Raw genomic sequence first — 22,892 nt, forward strand, 5'->3', positions numbered from 1 at the left:
CATTAAAGTTAACCTTCACTTTAAGTATAAATGTAGTTTTTTGGTGGGTATATTCACATACTTAACTCTGCATAACTAGATAAGCAGATCTAAAGCTAAAATTTGCATTTCTAAAAATTGGACAAACCTTGTAGTACTGATGAGACGTTTTAAAGGGATACTAACCCCACGTTTTTTCTTTCATGATTCAGATAGAGTATGCAATTTTAAGCAACTTTCTAATTTACTCCTATTATCAATTTTTCTTAGTTCTCATGTTATCTTGATTTGAAAAAGCAGTAATAAAAGGTTAGGAGCCGGCCCATTTTTTAGTTCAGCACCTTGGTAGAGCTGCTGATTGGTTTGCTACATTTAGCCACAAATCAGCAAGTGCTAACCATGTGCTGAACAAAAAATGGTCTGGCTCTAAAGCTTACAGTACTGCTTTTTCAAGTCAAGATAGCATGAGAACAAAGAAAAATTGATAATAGGAGTAAATTAGAAAGGTGCTTAAAATCTCATGCTCTATCTGAATCACGAAAGAAAAAAATTGGGTTTAGTATCCCTTTAAATAAAATGTGCACTAATTAACAGCTCTAGACAACAAATATTTAGAATAAATAAAAAGATCACAAGTAAGCCGTACATTTATGAAACCTTAAGAATGCAGACTTGAAATTCTTACCCAAGCAGTTGGCGTAACCTGCCTGAGAGCCGTGAAGAGCCCAGATTCAGCTCCTTCAGAGCAGAAAGTTGCCCAAGTTGAGAAGCAAAATTCTGAAGCTCTTCTTCCATTGCAGGTGACAAACGCCTAACATCGACATTACTATAAGGCAACTTAAGGCTCTGCAGGTTGGAAAACTTGGTCATGAGTGGAAGGAGAATATTAAGACCAGAAAGTCCAAGGTTGTTGAATCTCAGGTCAATCTGCCTCACGCCAGTCGTGTTCAGTAATTCAAGAAGACCTGTAGTGCTTCGAAGAGAGAGTTCCTCAGCCCGGAAATCCCTGCACAGAAGGCGCAGTGGGCTACTTGTACTCACATTCAATGCTTCTCGCAACACTCCATAGGATGTGCTATTTACAAACAGATCAACTCGCACCTCTACAAATATAGAACTGCAAGGAACTGGCAAAGCCAGAGTTGTGGCACTGTATCCTCTTCTACGTTTTGAAATCTGTACAACTTCCTCACAGTGCCGCCTAGATATGTCAATGCAAGCTTTGGCCAATGTCACTGTACGAGACCACAGACTCATTGTGTCAGCGTCCTGTTCCAACCCGTCATCCTGTATGCCAGTCATATCCAGCAGGCGCAGTTGCCGTTTCCTAGAGAAAGTTATATCATTTATTAAAATTCTAAACAACCACTGCAGTAAAGCACACCAGAAGAAAATGAAACCCAGCAAGCCTTTTTCAGTTAAACTGCACACTGATGGAGAAAAAAAAAACAAGATAAATGTGACTTATTCATAAGTTCCATTACTAAATGCAAGGAAAACCTTATTGGCAACAACAATGATTTTTTTCTTCAAATAGTTGACAGAGAAGGTGGTCGAAGAACAGTTTAATTTAAAAATGACCATTAAATAAAATAACAAACATAGAAGTTTGCCAGAGATAGCTTAAACACGGTTATCACCAAAAAAAAATAGAAAAATTAACATGATTAATGACAAACAAAATTGCAAACAGTGGTCATAAATTGCAATGTTGTTCTGCTTTTAACATCTTTAACCACTTAACGACCAATGTACCCTGTGCGTTCGTGGTCGTTAAAGGGACAGGAAACCCAATAATTTTCTGTCATGATTCAGATACAGCATGCAATTTTAAACATCTTTCTGATTGACTTCTATTATCTAATTAACTTCATTCTTGTGACATCCCTGGCTGAAAAGAATATTTAGATAGGCTCAGTAGCTGCTGATTGGTGGCTGCACAGATGCATCATGTGATTGGCTCATCCCTGTGCATTGCTATTTCTGCAACAAAGAATATCTAAAGAATGAAGAAAATGAGATAATAGAAGCAAATTGGAATGTTGTTTAAAAACATGATTTATGCTTACCTGATAAATTCCTTTCTTCTGTAGTGTGATCAGTCCACGGGTCATCATTACTTCTGGGATATTACTCCTCCCCAACAGGAAGTGCAAGAGGATTCACCCAGCAGAGCTGCATATAGCTCCTCCCCTCTACGTCACTCCCAGTCATTCGACCAAGGACCAACGAGAAAGGAAAAGCCAAGGGTGAAGTGGTGACTGGAGTATAAATTAAAAAATATTTACCTGCCTTAAAAACAGGGCGGGCCGTGGACTGATCACACTACAGAAGAAAGGAATTTATCAGGTAAGCATAAATCATGTTTTCTTCTGTTAAGTGTGATCAGTCCACGGGTCATCATTACTTCTGGGATACCAATACCAAAGCAAAAGTACACGGATGACGGGAGGGATAGGCAGGCTCTTTATACAGAAGGAACCACTGCCTGAAGAACCTTTCTCCCAAAAATAGCCTCCGATGAAGCAAAAGTGTCAAATTTGTAAAATTTGGAAAAAGTATGAAGCGAAGACCAAGTTGCAGCCTTGCAAATCTGTTCAACAGAGGCCTCATTCTTGAAGGCCCAAGTGGAAGCCACAGCTCTAGTAGAATGAGCTGTAATTCTTTCAGGAGGCTGCTGTCCAGCAGTCTCATAAGCTAAACGAATTATGCTACGAAGCCAAAAAGAAAGAGGTAGCGGAAGCTTTTTGACCTCTCCTCTGCCCAGAGTAAATGACAAACAGAGAAGACGTTTGTCGAAATTCCTTAGTTGCCTGTAAGTAAAATTTTAGAGCACGGACTACATCCAGGTTGTGCAGTAGACGTTCCTTCTTTGAAGAAGGATTTGGGCATAAAGAAGGAACAACAATCTCTTGATTGATATTCCTGTTAGTAACTACCTTAGGTAAGAACCCAGGTTTAGTACGCAGGACTACCTTATCCGAATGAAAAATCAAATAAGGAGAATCACAATGTAAGGCTGATAATTCAGAGACTCTTCGAGCCGAGGAAATAGCCATTAAAAATAGAACTTTCCAAGATAACAACTTTATATCAATGGAATGAAGGGGTTCAAACGGAACGCCCTGTAAAACATTAAGAACAAGGTTTAAACTCCATGGTGGAGCAACAGTTTTAAACACAGGCTTAATTCTGGCCAAAGCCTGACAAAAAGCCTGGACGTCAGGAACTTCTGACAGACGTTTGTGTAACAGAATGGACAGAGCTGAGATCTGTCCCTTTAATGAACTAGCAGATAAACCCTTTTCTAAACCTTCTTGTAGAAAAGACAATATCCTAGGAATCCTAACCTTACTCCAAGAGTAACCTTTGGATTCACACCAATATAGGTATTTACGCCATATCTTATGGTAAATCTTTCTGGCAACAGGTTTCCTAGCCTGTATTAAGGTATCAATAACTGACTCAGAAAATCCACGTCTTGATAAAATCAAGCGTTCAATTTCCAAGCAGTCAGCTTCAGAGAAGTTAGATTTTGATGTTTGAAGGGACCCTGTATCAGAAGGTCCTGTTTCAGAGGTAGAGACCAAGGTGGACAGGATGACATGTCCACCAGGTCTGCATACCAAGTCCTGCGTGGCCACGCAGGTGCTATTAGAATCACTGATGCTCTCTCTTGTTTGATTCTGGCAATCAATCGAGGAAGCAACGGGAAGGGTGGAAACACGTAAGCCATCCTGAAGTCCCAAGGTGCTGTCAGAGCATCTATCAGGACTGCTCCTGGATCCCTGGATCTGGACCCGTAACGAGGAAGCTTGGCGTTCTGTCGAGACGCCATGAGATCTATCTCTGGTTTGCCCCAACGTCGAAGTATTTGGGCAAAGACCTCCGGATGAAGTTCCCACTCCCCCGGATGAAAAGTCTGACGACTTAAGAAATCCGCCTCCCAGTTCTCCACTCCCGGGATGTGGATTGCTGACAGGTGGTAAGAGTGAGACTCTGCCCAGCAAATTATCTTTGATACTTCCATCATAGCTAGGGAGCTTCTTGTCCCTCCCTGATGGTTGATGTAAGCTACAGTCGTGATGTTGTCCGACTGAAACCTGATGAACCCCCGAGTTGTCAACTGGGGCCAAGCCAGGAGGGCATTGAGAACTGCTCTCAATTCCAGAATGTTTATTGGCAGGAGACTCTCCTCCTGACTCCATTGTCCCTGAGCCTTCAGAGAATTCCAGACGGCACCCCAACCTAGAAGGCTGGCGTCTGTTGTTACAATTGTCCAGTCTGGTCTGCTGAATGGCATCCCCCTGGACAGATGTGGCCGAGAAAGCCACCATAGAAGAGAATTTCTGGTCTCTTGATCCAGATTCAGAGAAGGGGATAAGTCTGAGTAATCCCCATTCCACTGACTTAGCATGCACAGTTGCAGTGGTCTGAGGTGTAAGCGTGCAAAGGGTACTATGTCCATTGCCGCTACCATTAAGCCGATTACCTCCATGCATTGAGCCACTGACGGGTGTTGAATGGAATGAAGGGTGCGGCAAGCACTTTGAAGTCTTGTTAGCCTGTCCTCTGTCAGGTAAATCTTCATTTCTACAGAATCTATAAGAGTCCCCAGGAAGGGAACTCTTGTGAGTGGAACAAGTGAACTTTTCTTTTCGTTCACCTTCCATCCATGTGACCTTAGAAATGCCAGCACTAACTCTGTATGAGACTTGGCAGTTTGAAAGCTTGAAGCTTGTATCAGAATGTCGTCTAGGTATGGAGCTACCGAGATTCCCCGCGGTCTTAGTACCGCCAGAAGAGCACCCAGAACCTTTGTGAAGATTCTTGGAGCTGTAGCCAATCCGAATGGAAGAGCCACAAACTGGTAATGCCTGTCTAGGAAGGCAAACCTTAGGTACCGATAATGATCTTTGTGAATCGGTATGTGAAGGTAAGCATCTTTTAAATCTACAGTGGTCATGTATTGACCCTCTTGGATCATAGGTAAAATTGTCCGAATAGTCTCCATCTTGAACGATGGAACTCTTAGGAATTTGTTTAGGATCTTTAAGTCCAGGATTGGTCTGAAAGTTCCCTCTTTTTTGGGAACCACAAACAGATTTGAGTAAAACCCCTGTCCCTGTTCCGATCGTGGAACTGGATGGATTACTCCCATTAACAAGAGTTCTTGTACGCAGCGTAGAAACGCCTCTTTCTTTGTCTGGATTGTTGACAATCTTGACAGATGAAATCTCTCTCTTGGAGGAGAGTATTTGAAGTCCAGAAGGTATCCCTGAGATATTATCTCTAGCGCCCAGGGATCCTGAACATCTCTTGCCCAAGCCTGGGCGAAGAGAGAAAGTCTGCCCCCCACTAGATCCGATCCCGGATCGGGGGCCCTCAATTCATGCTGTTTTAGGGGCAGCAGCAGGTTTCCTAGTCTGCTTGCCCTTGTTCCAGGACTGGTTAGGTTTCCAGCCTTGTCTGTAGCGAGCAACAGCTCCTTCCTGTTTTGGTGCAGAGGAAGTTGATGCTGCTCCTGCTTTGAAATTACGAAAGGAACGAAAATTAGACTGTCTAGTCTTGGCTTTGGCTTTGTCCTGAGGCAGGGCATGGCCTTTACCTCCTGTAATGTCAGCGATAATCTCTTTCAACCCGGGCCCGAATAAGGTCTGCCCTTTGAAAGGTATATTAAGCAATTTAGACTTAGAAGTAACATCAGCTGACCAGGATTTTAGCCACAGCGCCCTGCGTGCCTGAATGGCGAATCCTGAATTCTTCGCCGTAAGTTTAGTAAGATGTACTACGGCCTCCGAAATGAATGAATTAGCTAGTTTAAGGACTCTAAGCCTGTCCGTAATGTCGTCCAGAGTAGCTGAACCAATGTTCTCTTCCAGAGACTCAATCCAGAATGCCGCTGCAGCCGTGATCGGCGCAATGCATGCAAGGGGTTGCAATATAAAACCTTGTTGAACAAACATTTTCTTAAGGTAACCCTCTAACTTTTTATCCATTGGATCTGAAAAAGCACAGCTATCCTCCACCGGGATAGTGGTACGCTTAGCTAAGGTAGAAACTGCTCCCTCCACCTTAGGGACCGTTTGCCATAAGTCCCTTGTGGTGGCGTCTATTGGAAACATTTTTCTAAATATCGGAGGGGGTGAGAACGGCACACCGGGTCTATCCCACTCCTTAGTAACAATTTCAGTAAGTCTCTTAGGTATAGGAAAAACCTCAGTACTCGTCGGTACCGCAAAATATTTATCCAACCTACACATTTTCTCTGGTATTGCAACTGTGTTACAATCATTCAGAGCCGCTAACACCTCCCCTAGTAATACACGGAGGTTTTCCAGTTTAAATTTAAAATTTGAAATATCTGAATCCAGTCTGTTTGGATCAGAACCGTCACCCACAGAATGAAGTTCTCCGTCCTCATGTTCTGCCACCTGTGACGCAGTGTCTGACATGGCCCTAATATTATCAGCGCACTCTGTTCTCACCCCAGAGTGATCACGCTTACCTCTTAGTTCTGGTAATTTAGCCAAAACCTCAGTCATAACAGTAGCCATATCCTGTAATGTGATTTGTAATGGCCGCCCAGATGTACTCGGCGCTACAATATCACGCACCTCCCTCTGAGCGGGAGATGTAGGTACTGACACGTGAGGCGAGTTAGTCGGCATAACTCTCCCCTCGTTGTTTGGTGAAATTTGTTCAATTTGTACAGATTGACTTTTATTTAAAGTAGCATCAATACAGTTAGTACATAAATTTCTATTGGGCTCCACTTTGGCATTGCAACAAATGACACAGGTATCATCCTCTGAATCAGACATGTTTAAGACACTAGCAAATAAACTTGCAACTTGGAAATACAATTCAATTAGAATAATATTAAAATGTACTGTGCCTTTAAGAAGCACAGAAGATCTATGACAGTTGAAAATTAATAAATTGAAACAGTTATAGCCTCAATCCTTGTAAACAACACAACTTTAGCAAAGGTTTAATCCCATTAGCAAAGATAACAAATTCTGAAAGCAGGAAACAAATTACAGAATAAACGTTTTTTATCTCAGTCAAACTATAATTCTCACAGCTCTGCTGAGAGAAATTACCTCCCTCAAAATAAGTTTTGAAGACCCCTGAGCTCTGTAGAGATGAACCGGATCATGCAGGGAATACAATGAGTTGCTGACTGAAATATTTGATGCATAGAAAAAGCGCCAAAAAACGGCCCCTCCCCCTCACACACAGCAGTGAGGGAGAACAGAAACTGTCAGAAAAACAGATTAAGCAACTGCCAAGTGGAAAAATAGTGCCCAAACATTTATTCACACAGTACCTCAGCAAATAAAAACGATTTTACATTCCAGCAAAAACGTTAAACATAATCTCTAGTTATTAAACAGCTTTATGTATTTCTTACAGTGTAATTCTAGTGAAGTACCATTCCCCAGAATACTGAAGTGTAAATTATACATACATGACAATATATCGGTATGGCAGGATTTTCTCATCAATTCCATTGTCAGAAAATAAAAACTGCTACATACCTCTATGCAGATTCATCTGCCCGCTGTCCCCTGATCTGAAGTTTACCTCACTCCTCAGATGGCCGAGAACAGCAATATGATCTTAACTACTCCGGCTAAAATCATAGCAAAACTCTGGTAGATTCTTCTTCAAACTCTGCCAGAGAGGTAATAACACACTCCGGTGCTATTTTAAAATAACAAACTTTTGATTGAAGATATAAAACTAAGTATAATCACCATAGTCCTCTCACACATCCTATCTAGTCGTTGGGTGCAAGAGAATGACTGGGAGTGACGTAGAGGGGAGGAGCTATATGCAGCTCTGCTGGGTGAATCCTCTTGCACTTCCTGTTGGGGAGGAGTAATATCCCAGAAGTAATGATGACCCGTGGACTGATCACACTTAACAGAAGAAATTGTATTATGTACCTGAATCATGATATAAACATTTTGGGTCTAGTGTCCCTTTAAGGGTTTAACTATCGCTGCTTCGCCTGCAGCGGCAAAGCTGTGCTAGAACTGCATGCATCACTTCCGGAGGCATGCAGATATAGTGCGGTCTTGCTGACCTTGATAACACCTGCACTATACCCGGCACAGGTATTGTTGCATCTGAAAGCCTGCCGATGTACAGGGTATGTCGGTGGTCGTTAAAGGGACAGTCTAGGCAAAATTAAACTTTCATAATTCAGATAGGGCATGTAATTTTAAACAACTTTCAAATTCCCTTTTACCATCCAATTTGCTTTCTAAGTCCTTGAAGACCGCCTCTTATCTGAATTCATGTGACAGTTTTTTCACAGCTAGAGGGAGTTCATGTGTGCCATATAGATAACAGTGTACTCACCCCGTGAAGTTACTTATGAGTCAGCACGGATAGGCTACAATGCAAGTCTGTCAAAAGAATTTAAATAAGGGGCAGTCTACAGAGGCTTAGATACAAGGTACTCAGAGGTAAAAAGTGTATTAATATAACTGAGATAAGGGGCAGTCTACAGAGGCTTGATTACAAGGTACTCAGAGGTAAAAAGTGTATTAATATAGCAGTGTTGGTTGTGCAAAACTGGGGAATGGGTAATAAAGGGATTATCTATCTTTTTAAGCAATAAATATTCTGTAGTAGACTGTCCCTTTAAGGTGTTAATGTGCAGCACCACAGATGGATCCTATCCCTGTTTTACTCATACTGGAACTATAACTGTTTAACACCTGCAATTGGACTAAAACACGTAGATAAAATCCTGATGTGGAGAAAGATCTAACAAATTATAGGATGTCATTTTTCCACTGCAATATCCCATTAAAAGAATTAAAAAGGTAAAATTAAAAAGGGAAACTGAACCCAATTTTTTTCTTTCATGATTCAGATAGAACATGAAATTTTAAGCAACTTTCTAATTTACTCCTATTATCAATTTTTCTTCGTTCTCTTGCTATCTTTATTTTAAAAGCAGGAATGTAAATCTTAGCAGCCAGCCCATTTTAGGTTTAGCACCATGGATAGCGCTTGCTTATTGGGGGCTTACATTTACCCACCAATAAGCAAGCATAACCCAGGTTCTCAACCAAAAATGGGCCAGTTCCTATGCATCACATCCCTGCTTTTTAAATAAAGATAGCAAGAGAACGAAGGAAATGTGATAATAGGAGTAAATTAGAAAGTTGCTTAAAATAGCTTGCTCTATCTGAATCATGAAAGAAAAAAAATTGGATTTAGTGTCCCTTTAATGTACTCATCAATAAAGCACTGGCCTTACCTATTAGATTTTCCTTCCTTAGCCAAAGCCTCATTGAGGTAGGCCATGACCCCCAGTATCACTGTCTGCACACACAACTTGCTGGGCTTCTCCTTGAGCAGGGCTGAATTTCTGGGTCTATCAGTAAACAGCAGTTTCTGGAAACAAAGCACAGAAAATGGCCAGTTCTGAACCAAGTCCTGGAGCACCAAGGTCTTCTCGTCAATAAATGCAGCTTTAAACAGCACAGGATAAAGCTCTTTGGGGACAAACTCCAAGGACCGACGAGTTGATGCATGATCTGACACTACCTTCCGGGCACACAGAAACACCAGTGATAACATTGCAGGAAATGCCAATCATAGAATCCAGCTGGCAGCACCTGGGGCATTAACACTATGGGTCAGAATGAATAATAACAATGATAAAATATAAAAAACATCCTACAAGCATTAGTTGTGTTGATACATAATGTCCAATAGAGGGAGCCTTCACCCCTAATCATATGTCATTGTACAGAGTGTCACATGATTTTACCTGAGCATCTACTTTGCACTATTCTGGCTTGTCCAATGCACCCTCACAACAAGGCTCTGTACAGTTAAAGGCACACTGAACCCAAATTATTTATTTTGTGATTCAGATAGAGCATGAAATTGTAAGCAACGTTCTAATTTACTCCTATTGCCAAATCATCTTCATTCTCTTGGTATCTTTATTTGAAATGCAAGAATGTAAGTTTAGATGCCGGCCCATTTTTGGTGAACAACCTGGGTTGTCCTTGCTGATTGGTGGATAAATTCATCCACCAATAAAAAAAGAAAGTGCTGTCCAGAGATCTGAACCAAAAAAAAAAAAGCTCAGATGCCTTCTTTTTCAAATAAAGATAGCAAGAGAATGAAGTAAAATTGATAATAAGAGTAAATTAGAAAGTTGCTGTTCTATCTGAATCACAAAAGAAAAAATGTGGGTTCAGTGTCCCTTTAACATACTGTATTTGTACATTTATAAAACACATTATTGGATTTATTTAGTTGATAACAGATAAGAAGATTTAAATTATGTTTTTTATATCAGAATGTTCTGTTTAGTCTTTAACTTGACTTAGTTGTCTGTGGTTTTATCTTAACCTCCCCAGACGTTTGGTGCATTTGGTAATATAGAGGTTGTTGTTGGAGATTGGATTTTGTACAGTCTGCACTCTGGTATTCACTCACTAGCTCAGACACTCACTAGGGCACACACACTAGCCCACCTCTCATCCCAGTCGCACACTGACTCACCAACCTGCCCCTTACCTCAGACGCACACTCACTAGTAAGCACTCACCTCATTTACCTACTCACTAGCCTGCACTTACCTTAGGCACACACAACTAATAGTCTGCACTAACTAGCCTGCACTTACCTTAGGCACACACCACTAATAGTCAGCACTAACTAGCCTGCACTTACCTTAGGCACACACCACTAATAGTCTGCACTAACTAGCCTGCACTTACCTTAGGCACACACAACTAATAGTCTGCACTAACTAGCCTGCACTTACCTTAGGCACACACAACTAATAGTCTGCACTAACTAGCCTGCACTTACCTTAGGCACACACAACTAATAGTCTGCACTAACTAGCCTGCACTTACCTTAGGCACACACAACTAATAGTCTGCACTAACTAGCCTGCACTTACCTTAGGCACACACAACTAATAGTCTGCACTAACTAGCCTGCACTTACCTTAGGCACACACAACTAATAGTCTGCACTAACTAGCCTGCACTTACCTTAGGCACACACAACTAATAGTCTGCACTAACTAGCCTGCACTTACCTTAGGCACACACAACTAATAGTCTGCACTAACTAGCCTGCACTTACCTTAGGCACACACAACTAATAGTCTGCACTAACTAGCCTGCACTTACCTTAGGCACACACAACTAATAGTCTGCACTAACTAGCCTGCACTTACCTTAGGCACACACAACTAATAGTCCGCACTAACTAGCCTGCACTTACCTTAGGCACACACAACTAATAGTCTGCACTTACCTTAGGCACACACAACTAATAGTCTGCACTAACTAGCCTGCACTTACCTTAGGCACACACAACTAATAGTCTGCACTAACTAGCCTGCACTTACCTTAGGCACACACAACTAATAGTCCGCACTCACCTTAGGCACACACAACTAATAGTCCGCACTCATCTTAGGCACACACAACTAATAGTCCGCACTCACCTTAGGCACACACAACTAATAGTCCGCACTCACTAGCCTGCACTCACCTTAGGCACACACAACTAATAGTCCGCACTCACTAGCCTGCACTCACCTTAGGCACACACAACTAATAGTCCGCACTCACTAGCCTGCACTCACCTTAGGCACACACAACTAATAGTCTGCACTAACTAGCCTGCACTTACCTTAGGCACACACAACTAATAGTCTGCACTAACTAGCCTGCACTTACCTTAGGCACACACAACTAATAGTCTGCACTAACTAGCCTGCACTTACCTTAGGCACACACAACTAATAGTCTGCACTAACTAGCCTGCACTTACCTTAGGCACACACAACTAATAGTCTGCACTAACTAGCCTGCACTTACCTTAGGCACACACAACTAATAGTCTGCACTAACTAGCCTGCACTTACCTTAGGCACACACAACTAATAGTCTGCACTAACTAGCCTGCACTTACCTTAGGCACACACAACTAATAGTCTGCACTAACTAGCCTGCACTTACCTTAGGCACACACAACTAATAGTCTGCACTAACTAGCCTGCACTTACCTTAGGCACACACAACTAATAGTCTGCACTAACTAGCCTGCACTTACCTTAGGCACACACAACTAATAGTCTGCACTAACTAGCCTGCACTTACCTTAGGCACACACAACTAATAGTCTGCACTAACTAGCCTGCACTTACCTTAGGCACACACAACTAATAGTCTGCACTAACTAGCCTGCACTTACCTTAGGCACACACAACTAATAGTCTGCACTAACTAGCCTGCACTTACCTTAGGCACACACAACTAATAGTCTGCACTAACTAGCCTGCACTTACCTTAGGCACACACAACTAATAGTCTGCACTTACCTTAGGCACACACAACTAATAGTCTGCACTAACTAGCCTGCACTTACCTTAGGCACACACAACTAATAGTCTGCACTTACCTTAGGCACACACAACTAATAGTCTGCACTAACTAGCCTGCACTTACCTTAGGCACACACAACTAATAGTCTGCACTAACTAGCCTGCACTTACCTTAGGCACACACAACTAATAGTCTGCACTAACTAGCCTGCACTTACCTTAGGCACACACAACTAATAGTCTGCACTAACTAGCCTGCACTTACCTTAGGCACACACAACTAATAGTCTGCACTAACTAGCCTGCACTTACCTTAAGCACACACAACTAATAGTCTGCACTAACTAGCCTGCACTTACCTTAGGCACACACAACTAATAGTCCGCACTAACTAGCCTGCACTTACCTTAGGCACACACAACTAATAGTCTGCACTAACTAGCCTGCACTTACCTTAGGCACACACAACTAATAGTCCGCACTCACCTTAGGCACACACAACTAATAGTCCGCACTCATCTTAGGCACACACAACTAATAGTCCGCACTCACCTTAGGCACACACAACTAATAGTCCGCACTCACTAGCCTGCACTCACCTTAGGCACACACAACTAATAGTCCGCACTCACTAGCCTGCACTCACCTTAGGCACACACAACTAATAGTCCGCACTCACTAGCCTGCACTCACCTTAGGCACACACAACTAATAGTCTGCACTCACTAGCCTGCACTCACCTTAGGCACACACAACTAATAGTCCGCACTCACCTTAGGCACACACAACTAATAGTCCGCACTCACTAGCCTGCACTCACCTTAGGCACACACAACTAATAGTCCGCACTCACTAGCCTGCACTCACCTTAGGCACACACAACTAATAGTCCGCACTCACTAGCCTGCACTCACCTTAGTCACACACAACTAATAGTCCGCACTCACTAGCCTGCACTCACCTTAGGCACACACAACTAATAGTCCGCACTCACTAGCCTGCACTCACCTTAGGCACACACAACTAATAGTCCGCACTCACCTTAGGCACACACAACTAATAGTCCGCACTCACTAGCCTGCACTCACCTTAGGCACACACAACTAATAGTCCGCACTCACTAGCCTGCACTCACCTTAGGCACACACAACTAATAGTCCGCACTCACTAGCCTGCACTCACCTTAGGCACACACAACTAATAGTCCGCACTCACTAGCCTGCACTCACCTTAGGCACACACAACTAATAGTCCGCACTCACTAGCCTGCACTCACCTTAGGCACACACAACTAATAGTCCGCACTCACTAGCCTGCACTCACCTTAGGCACACACAACTAATAGTCCGCACTCACTAGCCTGCACTCACCTTAGGCACACACAACTAATAGTCCGCACTCACTAGCCTGCACTCACCTTAGGCACACACAACTAATAGTCTGCACTCACCTTAGGCACACACAACTAATAGTCCGCACTCACTAGCCTGCACTCACCTTAGGCACACACAACTAATAGTCCGCACTCACCTTAGGCACACACAACTAATAGTCCGCACTCACTAGCCTGCACTCACCTTAGGCACACACAACTAATAGTCCGCACTCACTAGCCTGCACTCACCTTAGGCACACACAACTAATAGTCCGCACTCACTAGCCTGCACTCACCTTAGGCACACACAACTAATAGTCCGCACTCACTAGCCTGCACTCACCTCAGACACTTGCGCGCGCACGCGCGCACACACCTGACTGGCCCTTACCTCAGGCGCGCACACACACTGACTGGCCCTTACCTCAGGCGCGCACACACACTGACTGGCCCTTACCTCAGGCGCGCACACACACTGACTGGCCCTTACCTCAGGCGCGCACACACACTGGCCTAGATTTGGAGTTCGGCGGTAAAAGGGCTGTTAACGCTCCGCGGGTTTTTTTCTGGCCGCACCATAAATTTAACTCTGGTATCGAGAGTCCAAAAAAATGCTGCGTTAGGCTCCAAAAAAGGAGCGTAGAGCATTTTTACCGCAAATGCAACTCTCGATACCAGAGTTGCTTACGGACGCGGCCAGCCTCAAAAACGTGCTCGTGCACGATTCTCCCATAGGAAACAATGGGGCTGTTTGAGCTGAAAAAAAACCTAACACCTGCAAAAAAGCCGCGTTCAGCTCCTAACGCAGCCCCATTGTTTCCTATGGGGAAACACTTCCTACGTCTGCACCTAACACTCTAACATGAACCCCGAGTCTAAACACCCCTAACCTTACACTTATTAACCCCTAATCTGCCGCCCCCGCTATCGCTGACCCCTGCATTACACTTTTAACCCCTAATCTGCCGCTCCGTAAACCGCCGCCACCTACGTTATCCCTATGTACCCCTAATCTGCTGCCCTAACATCGCCGACCCCTATGTTATATTTATTAACCCCTAATCTGCCCCCCACAACGTCGCCGACACCTACCTACACTTATTAACCCCTAATCTGCCGAGCGGACCTGAGCGCTACTATAATAAATGTATTAACCCCTAATCCGCCTCACTAACCCTATCATAAATAGTATTAACCCCTAATCTGCCCTCCCTAACATCGCCGACACCTACCTTCAATTATTAACCCCTAATCTGCCGACCGGAGCTCACCGCTATTCTAATAAATGGATTAACCCCTAAAGCTAAGTCTAACCCTAACACTAACACCCCCCTAACTTAAATATAATTTACATCTAACGAAATAAATTAACTCTTATTAAATAACTTATTCCTATTTAAAGCTAAATACTTACCTGTAAAATAAATCCTAATATAGCTACAATATAAATTACATTTATATTATAGCTATTTTAGGATTAATATTTATTTTACAGGCAACTTTGTAATTATTTTAACCAGGTACAATAGCTATTAAATAGTTAAGAACTATTTAATAGTTACCTAGTTAAAATAATTACAAATTGACCTGTAAAATAAATCCTAACCTAAGTTATAATTAAACCTAACACTACCCTATCAATAAAATAATTAAATAAACTACCTACAATTACCTACAATTAACCTAACACTACACTATCAATAAATTAAATAAACACAATTGCTACAAATAAATACAATTAAATAAACTATCTAAAGTACAAAAAATAAAAAAGAACTAAGTTACAGAAAATAAAAAAATATTTACAAACATAAGAAAAATATTACAACAATTTTAAACTAATTACACCTACTCTAAGCCCCCTAATAAAATAACAAAGCCCCCCAAAATAAAAAATTCCCTACCCTATTCTAAAATACAAAAATTACAAGCTCTTTTACCTTACCAGCCCTGAACAGGGCCCTTTGCGGGGCATGCCCCAAGAAGTTCAGCTCTTTTGCCTGTAAAAAAAAAACATACAATACCCCCCCCCCAACATTACAACCCACCACCCACATACCCCTAATCTAACCCAAACCCCCCTTAAATAAACCTAACACTAATCCCCTGAAGATCTTCCTACCTTGTCTTCACCATCCAGGTATCACCGATCGGTCCTGGCTCCGATATCTTCATCCAACCCAAGCGGGGGCTAGACATCCACTGAAGAAGTCCAGAAGAGGGTCCAAAGTCTTCCTCCTATCCGGCAAGAAGAGGACATCCGGACCGGCAAACATCTTCTCCAAGCGGCATCTTCTATCTTCTTCCATCCGGAGCGAAGCGGCTGATCTTGAAGACCTCCGGCGCGGATCCATCCTCTTCTTTCGACGTCCAACTGAAGAATGAAGGTTCCTTTAAGGGACGTCATCCAAGATGGCGTCCCTCGAATTCCGATTGGCTGATAGGATTCTATCAGCCAATCGGAATTAAGGTAGGAATTTTCTGATTGGCTGATGGAATCAGCCAATCAGAATCAAGTTCAATCCGATTGGCCGATCCCATCAGCCAATCAGATTGAGCTCGCATTCTATTGGCTGATCGGAACAGCCAATAGAATGCGAGCTCAATCTGATTGGCTGATTGGATCAGCCAATCGGATTGAACTTGATTCTGATTGGCTGATTCCATCAGCCAATCAGAAAATTCCTACCTTAATTCCGATTGGCTGATAGAATCCTATCAGCCAATCGGAATTCGAGGGACGCCATCTTGGATGACGTCCCTTAAAGGAACCGTCATTCGTCGTCTAGTCGTCGGAAGAAGAGGATGGATCCGCGCTGGAGGTCTTCAAGATGGAGCCGGTCGTCATCGGATGGAAGAACATAGAAGATGCCGCTTGGAGAAGATGTTTGCCGGTCCGGATGTCCTCTTCTTGCCGGATAGGAGGAAGACTTTGGAGCACCGGATTATGGATCGCCAACCCCCGCTTGGGTTGGATGAAGATCTTGGAGCCAGGACGGATCGGTGATACCTGGTGAGGTGAAGACAAGGTAGGAAGATCTTCAGGGGCTTAGTGTTAGGTTTATTTAAGGGGGGTTTGGGTTAGATTAGGGGTATGTGGGTGGTGGGTTGTAATGTTGGGGGGGGGGTATTGTATGTTTTTTTTTACAGGCAAAAGAGCTGAACTTCTTGGGGCATGCCCCGCAAAGGGCCCTGTTCAGGGCTGGTAAGGTAAAAGAGCTTGTAATTTTTGTATTTTAGAATAGGGTAGGGAATTTTTTATTTTGGGGGGCTTTGTTATTTTATTAGGGGGCTTAGAGTAGGTGTAATTAGTTTAAAATTGTTGTAATATTTTTCTTATGTTTGTAAATATTTTTTTATTTTCTGTAACTTAGTTCTTTTTTATTTTTTGTACTTTAGATAGTTTATTTAATTGTATTTATTTGTAGCAATTGTGTTTATTTAATTTATTGATAGTGTAGTGTTAGGTTAATTGTAGGTAATTGTAGGTAGTTTATTTAATTATTTTATTGATAGGGTAGTGTTAGGTTTAATTATAACTTAGGTTAGGATTTATTTTACAGGTCAATTTGTAATTATTTTAACTAGGTAACTATTAAATAGTTCTTAACTATTTAATAGCTATTGTACCTGGTTAAAATAATTACAAAGTTGCCTGTAAAATAAATATTAATCCTAAAATAGCTATAATATAAATGTAATTTATATTGTAGCTATATTAGGATTTATTTTACAGGTAAGTATTTAGCTTTAAATAGGAATAAGTTATTTAATAAGAGTTAATTTATTTCGTTAGATGTAAATTATATTTAAGTTAGGGGGGTGTTAGTGTTAGGGTTAGACTTAGCTTTAGGGGTTAATCCATTTATTAGAATAGCGGTGAGCTCCGGTCGGCAGATTAGGGGTTAATAATTGAAGGTAGGTGTCGGCGATGTTAGGGAGGGCAGATTAGGGGTTAATACTATTTATGATAGGGTTAGTGAGGCGGATTAGGGGTTAATACATTTATTATAGTAGCGCTCAGGTCCGCTCGGCAGATTAGGGGTTAATAAGTGTAGGTAGGTGTCGGCGACGTTGTGGGGGGCAGATTAGGGGTTAATAAATATAACATAGGGGTCGGCGATGTTAGGGGCAGCAGATTAGGGGTACATAGGGATAACGTAGGTGGCGGCGATTTGCGGTCGGAAGATTAGGGGTTAATTATTTTAAGTAGCTTGCGGCGACGTTGTGGGGGGCAAGTTAGGGGTTAATAAATATAATATAGGGGTCGGCGGTGTTAGGGGCAGCAGATTAGGGGTACATAAGTATAACGTAGGTGGCGGTCGGCAGATTAGGGGTTAAAAATTTTAATCGAGTGGCGGCGATGTGGGGGGACCTCGGTTTAGGGGTACATAGGTAGTTTATGGGTGTTAGTGTACTTTAGGGTACAGTAGTTAAGAGCTTTATAAACCGGCGTTAGCCAGAAAGCTCTTAACTCCTGCTTTTTTTCTGCGGCTGGAATCTTGTCGTTAGAGCTCTAACGCTCACTTCGGAAACGACTCTAAATACCGGAGTTAGGAAGATCCCATTGAAAAGATAGGATACGCAAATGGCGTAGGGGGATCTGCGGTATGGAAAAGTCGCGGCTGAAAAGTGAGCGTTAGACCCTTACCTACATGACTCTAAATACCGGCGGTAGCCTAAAACCAGCGTTAGGAGCCTCTAACGCTGGTTTTCACGGCTACCGCCGAACTCCAAATCTAGGTCACTGACTGGCCCTTACCTCAGGCGCGCACACACACTGACTGGCCCTTACCTCAGGCGCACACACACACTGACTGTTCCTTACCTCAGGCGCGCACACACACTGACTGGCCCTTACCTCAGGCGCACACACACACTGACTGTTCCTTACCTCAGGCGCACACACACACTGACTGGCCCTTACCTCAGGCGCACACACACACTGACTGTTCCTTACCTCAGGCGCACACACACACTGACTGGCCCTTACCTCAGGCGCGCACACACACTGACTGTTCCTTACCTCAGGCGCACACACACACTGACTGTTCCTTACCTCAGGCGCACACACACACTGACTGTTCCTTACCTCAGGCGCACACACACACTGACTGTTCCTTACCTCAGGCGCACACACACACTGACTGTTCCTTACCTCAGGCGCGCACACACACTGACTGGCCCTTACCTCAGGCGCGCACACACACTGACTGGCCCTTACCTCAGGCGCACACACACACTGACTGTTCCTTACCTCAGGCGCGCACACACACTGACTGGCCCTTACCTCAGGCGCGCACACACTGACTGGCCCTTACCTCAGGCGCGCACACACACTGACTGGCCCTTACCTCAGGCGCGCACACACTGACTGGCCCTTACCTCAGGCGCGCACACACACTGACTGGCCCTTACCTCAGGCGCGCACACACACTGACTGGCCCTTACCTCAGGCGCACACACACTGACTGGCCCTTACCTCAGGCGCGCACACACTGACTGGCCCTTACCTCAGGCGCGCACACACACTGACTGGCCCTTACCTCAGGCGCGCACACACTGACTGGCCCTTACCTCAGGCGCGCACACACTGACTGGCCCTTACCTCAGGCGCGCACACACTGACTGGCCCTTACCTCAGGCGCGCACACACACTGACTGGCCCTTACCTCAGGCGCACACACACTGACTGGCCCTTACCTCAGGCGCGCACACACACTGACTGGCCCTTACCTCAGGCGCGCACACACACTGACTGGCCCTTACCTCAGGCGCGCACACACACTGACTGGCCCTTACCTCAGGCGCGCACACACTGACTGGCCCTTACCTCAGGCGCGCACACACTGACTGGCCCTTACCTCAGGCGCGCACACACTGACTGGCCCTTACCTCAGGCGCACTTTACCTGTTAATAGTAAAGTTGCCACTCTTACCTGCAGTTCCCAGACCCGGATATATAGACCCAATGGTTTGCGCCGCTCTCTGATTGGCTACTGTATGCGAGAGGTCACAGATTCCCCGCGACGCCATCTTGGTACAGGCACATTCCTCTCCAGTCGCATCTAAGTCTAATGCGCATGCTCAGAAGTGTAATCCACTGCGGTTTATTAGAATGTTGTAGTAGTACTCGCTGCTGCTCATTAGCCAAGTGCCGTGATGTGTCCCCTGTACAAACGGTGACCCACCGGCTACCGGAGGTTTAATAGCGTATAGAAAAATGCTTCCTATATCTTAATAATTCGCGTTGGGCAGAAATATTGATGCCAACCTTGGCATAGGTGCTCTAATTCTCATTTTTGAATAAGTAACTGATATTTTCAAAGGCTTAATGACCATTAGGCCACTGATTTCACTATGAATATATACAGGGTAGATCCCCCTCCATGACATGCAATTGTTTTTAGCCTGGCCCAGTTGTGTTTTGGGCACAGAAATTGATGCCAACCCTGGCATATGTGCTCTAATTGTCATTATTGAATAAGTAACTGATATTTTCAAAGTTGGGCCACTGATTGCACTATGAATATATACAGGGTAGATGCCCCTCCATGACATGCAATTGTTTTTAGCCTGGCCCAATGGTGTTTTGGGCACAGAAATTGATGCCAAGAGAGATGTCACACACACAATGTGAAGGGCCTAGGTGCAGAGTTACTTAAAAATTGCTACTATTGTGTGAAAAAGCTCATACAGAGTCCATGGGGGCCGATTTAACAAAGTCTGGCAGACATGTTACGCTGTAGTGTATCATGTCCGCCAGAAATCGCTGAATCTGGACAGCATACGCTGTCGGCATTCAGCATTGCACAAACAGTTCTAGTGAACTGCTTGTGCAATGACGCCCCCTCCAGATTCGCGGCCAATCGGCGGATAGCAGGGGTTGTCAATCAACCCGATCGTATGAGATCGGGTTGATTGCTGAACGCTACTCGGAGGCGGCGTACCAGTTAAGGAGCAGTGGTCTTAAGACCGCTGCTTCTTTTTTTTGTATTACATTTTTATTGAGGACATACATGAAAGGAGAAAAGAACATACAGGTGCAATATACATATGCTTAAATCAAATTACATGTGATGTTCACAAAAAGAAAATAATAAAAACATAGTTGTCCTCATTGTTATCCCTATATACAACAGATCTAGACCTCTCTTGGGTTCTTGATAGAAACATATAACAATTATAGGGATTCTATTAAGGTATAATCCTAATAAGGATCTCCTGTCAAGTTTCATAATGCAAATTTAGCAAAAATATAGTTGTAAAAACAGAATAGTGTGAAACGTAGTAGGATAAAGGCCAGAACTGGACAAACTATTAATATTCTAATATATTATCAGCACTTGGTGAGCAAAAATCTTTTTATAAAAGGATAATGTCTTAAAATAAAGAGTAAGGGATGGAGAGAAAATGATCAAAGGGGACATTATATGATACCTTGGGAAACCGATGGACTTATTTCTTTATGTATTATAGATAACAGCATATTCTGGTGTAGTAATAATCAGCTAGTGGTAGTTCTTGGTTTCATCTGTTAGACGACTGGGACATAGATACTAACTGTCTCTAAAACTAGTTGCACTCTAGAACATTATGGATTTGTATCATAAGTTAACACTAGATAATACCAAATGCAGACAGTTTAAAACATGCTATAAATACTGTGGTACGACTACGACCTGTAGAAAGAACATCTTACATATAGTTAAACCACAAACAAATAAATCAAACAAGTGCTGGTTTGCATTCTTGTAAAATACGAACCGTAACTAATCCTATATATGACACTACCAAGTAAGTATAGATTAGCCTCCTTTGTCTGGGATCTCATGCAGTTCTCTGGCACAAATCAGAGACAAAAAAAGCATTTATATGCTCTTCTCACTTCAGTCTGTACATGAAACGTTCCAAAGGATATGTCAGCCATCCGTGGTATATGTATAGAGAGATTCAGGTTTGCTTCACTGGAAGGCAGGTTGGTGAAAATTCACACGGCTCCCTGTGCTCCACATTGTAAAGGCGTAGCAAATAGTATGCTGGTGCTTTTTCAAATAGGGAATGCATGAGTATCTCCCATTTTGCAAAATGCTGATCGATTCGCTGCAATAGATTCTCTTCCCACGCGGTATCCCATCTACAACAGTCAGGTTTGTAAAATAACTTTAGGGAGTTACTTATGTAATGGTAGAGAGTAAGGTGCTGATATGTCCATTTAAGGCTAGTTAACTCGGAATACCGGGGGAAGCCGCTGCTTAGGCCCTTGTCATCCGATACTTCAAGACCGCTGCTTCTTAACTGCTGTTTCCGGCAAGCCTGAAGGTTTGTGCGGAAACAGCTACATTGGGGCCAATTGACCGTTTGGTTAATCGGTCCCCTTATCTGAGCAGCCACATCTCTTAAAAGGACCCCTTACTGGAAAAAAGAGGGTCTATTATTTCAGATGAATACTTTTATGTCCCTCTAGGATGAAGGTTATTAACATAAAAATGTTGATCAACGGAATCAACAGCAAAACAGACACGGCATCAGTTGTCCTCCTATGATATGGATAATCACCATGAGAAATAATAAACACTTCCCCAAATGACTACCATTGAGTTTGCTATGAAAGTCTATAAAGGCTACTATATAGCACAGAGTTCTAGAGTAAAACACCATTGGGCCAGGCTAAAAAACAACTGCATGTCATGTTACTTATTTAAAAATGGTAATTACAGCACCAATGCCAGAGTTGGCATCAATTTCTGTGCCCAAAATACCATTGGGCCAGGCTAAAAACAACTGCATGTCATGGAGAGGTATCTACCCTGTATATATTCATAGTTAAATCAGTGGCCCAATGGTTATTAACCCTTTTGAAAATATCAGTTACTTATTCAATAATGAGAATTAGAGCACCTATGCCAGGGTTGGCATCAATTTCTGTGCCCAAAATACCATTGGGCCAGGCTAAAAACAATTGCATGTCATGTAGGGGGATTTACCCTGTATATGTTCATAGTGAAATCAGTGGCCCGATGGTCATTAACCCTTTGAAAATATGAGTTACTTGTTTAACAGTGGCAATTACAGCATGTATGCTAGTGTTGGCATACATTTCTGTGCCCAAAACTCAATTGGGCCAGGCTAAAAAAAAAAAAACATCAT

At 43.1% G+C, this 22,892-nt stretch overlaps 1 protein-coding gene across 1 annotated transcript; it reads right to left on the bottom strand.

Annotated features, from left to right (window-relative positions):
- Positions 1-664: 664 nt before the first annotated feature.
- LOC128643524 (leucine-rich repeat-containing protein 14) lies at positions 665-19,723 on the bottom strand (the record flags this gene model as incomplete). The annotated part of the gene is given in 3 exon segments (XM_053696367.1): positions 665-1,306; positions 9,263-9,637; positions 19,682-19,723. Coding segments are annotated over 2 exon segments (965 nt in total), but the record flags the coding sequence as incomplete, so codon positions are not given.
- Between the last annotated feature and the right edge of the window lie 3,169 nt (positions 19,724-22,892).

Source organism: Bombina bombina, unplaced genomic scaffold, assembly GCF_027579735.1.
Source record: "Bombina bombina isolate aBomBom1 unplaced genomic scaffold, aBomBom1.pri scaffold_2566, whole genome shotgun sequence".
Classification (NCBI taxonomy): Eukaryota; Metazoa; Chordata; class Amphibia; order Anura; family Bombinatoridae; genus Bombina; species Bombina bombina.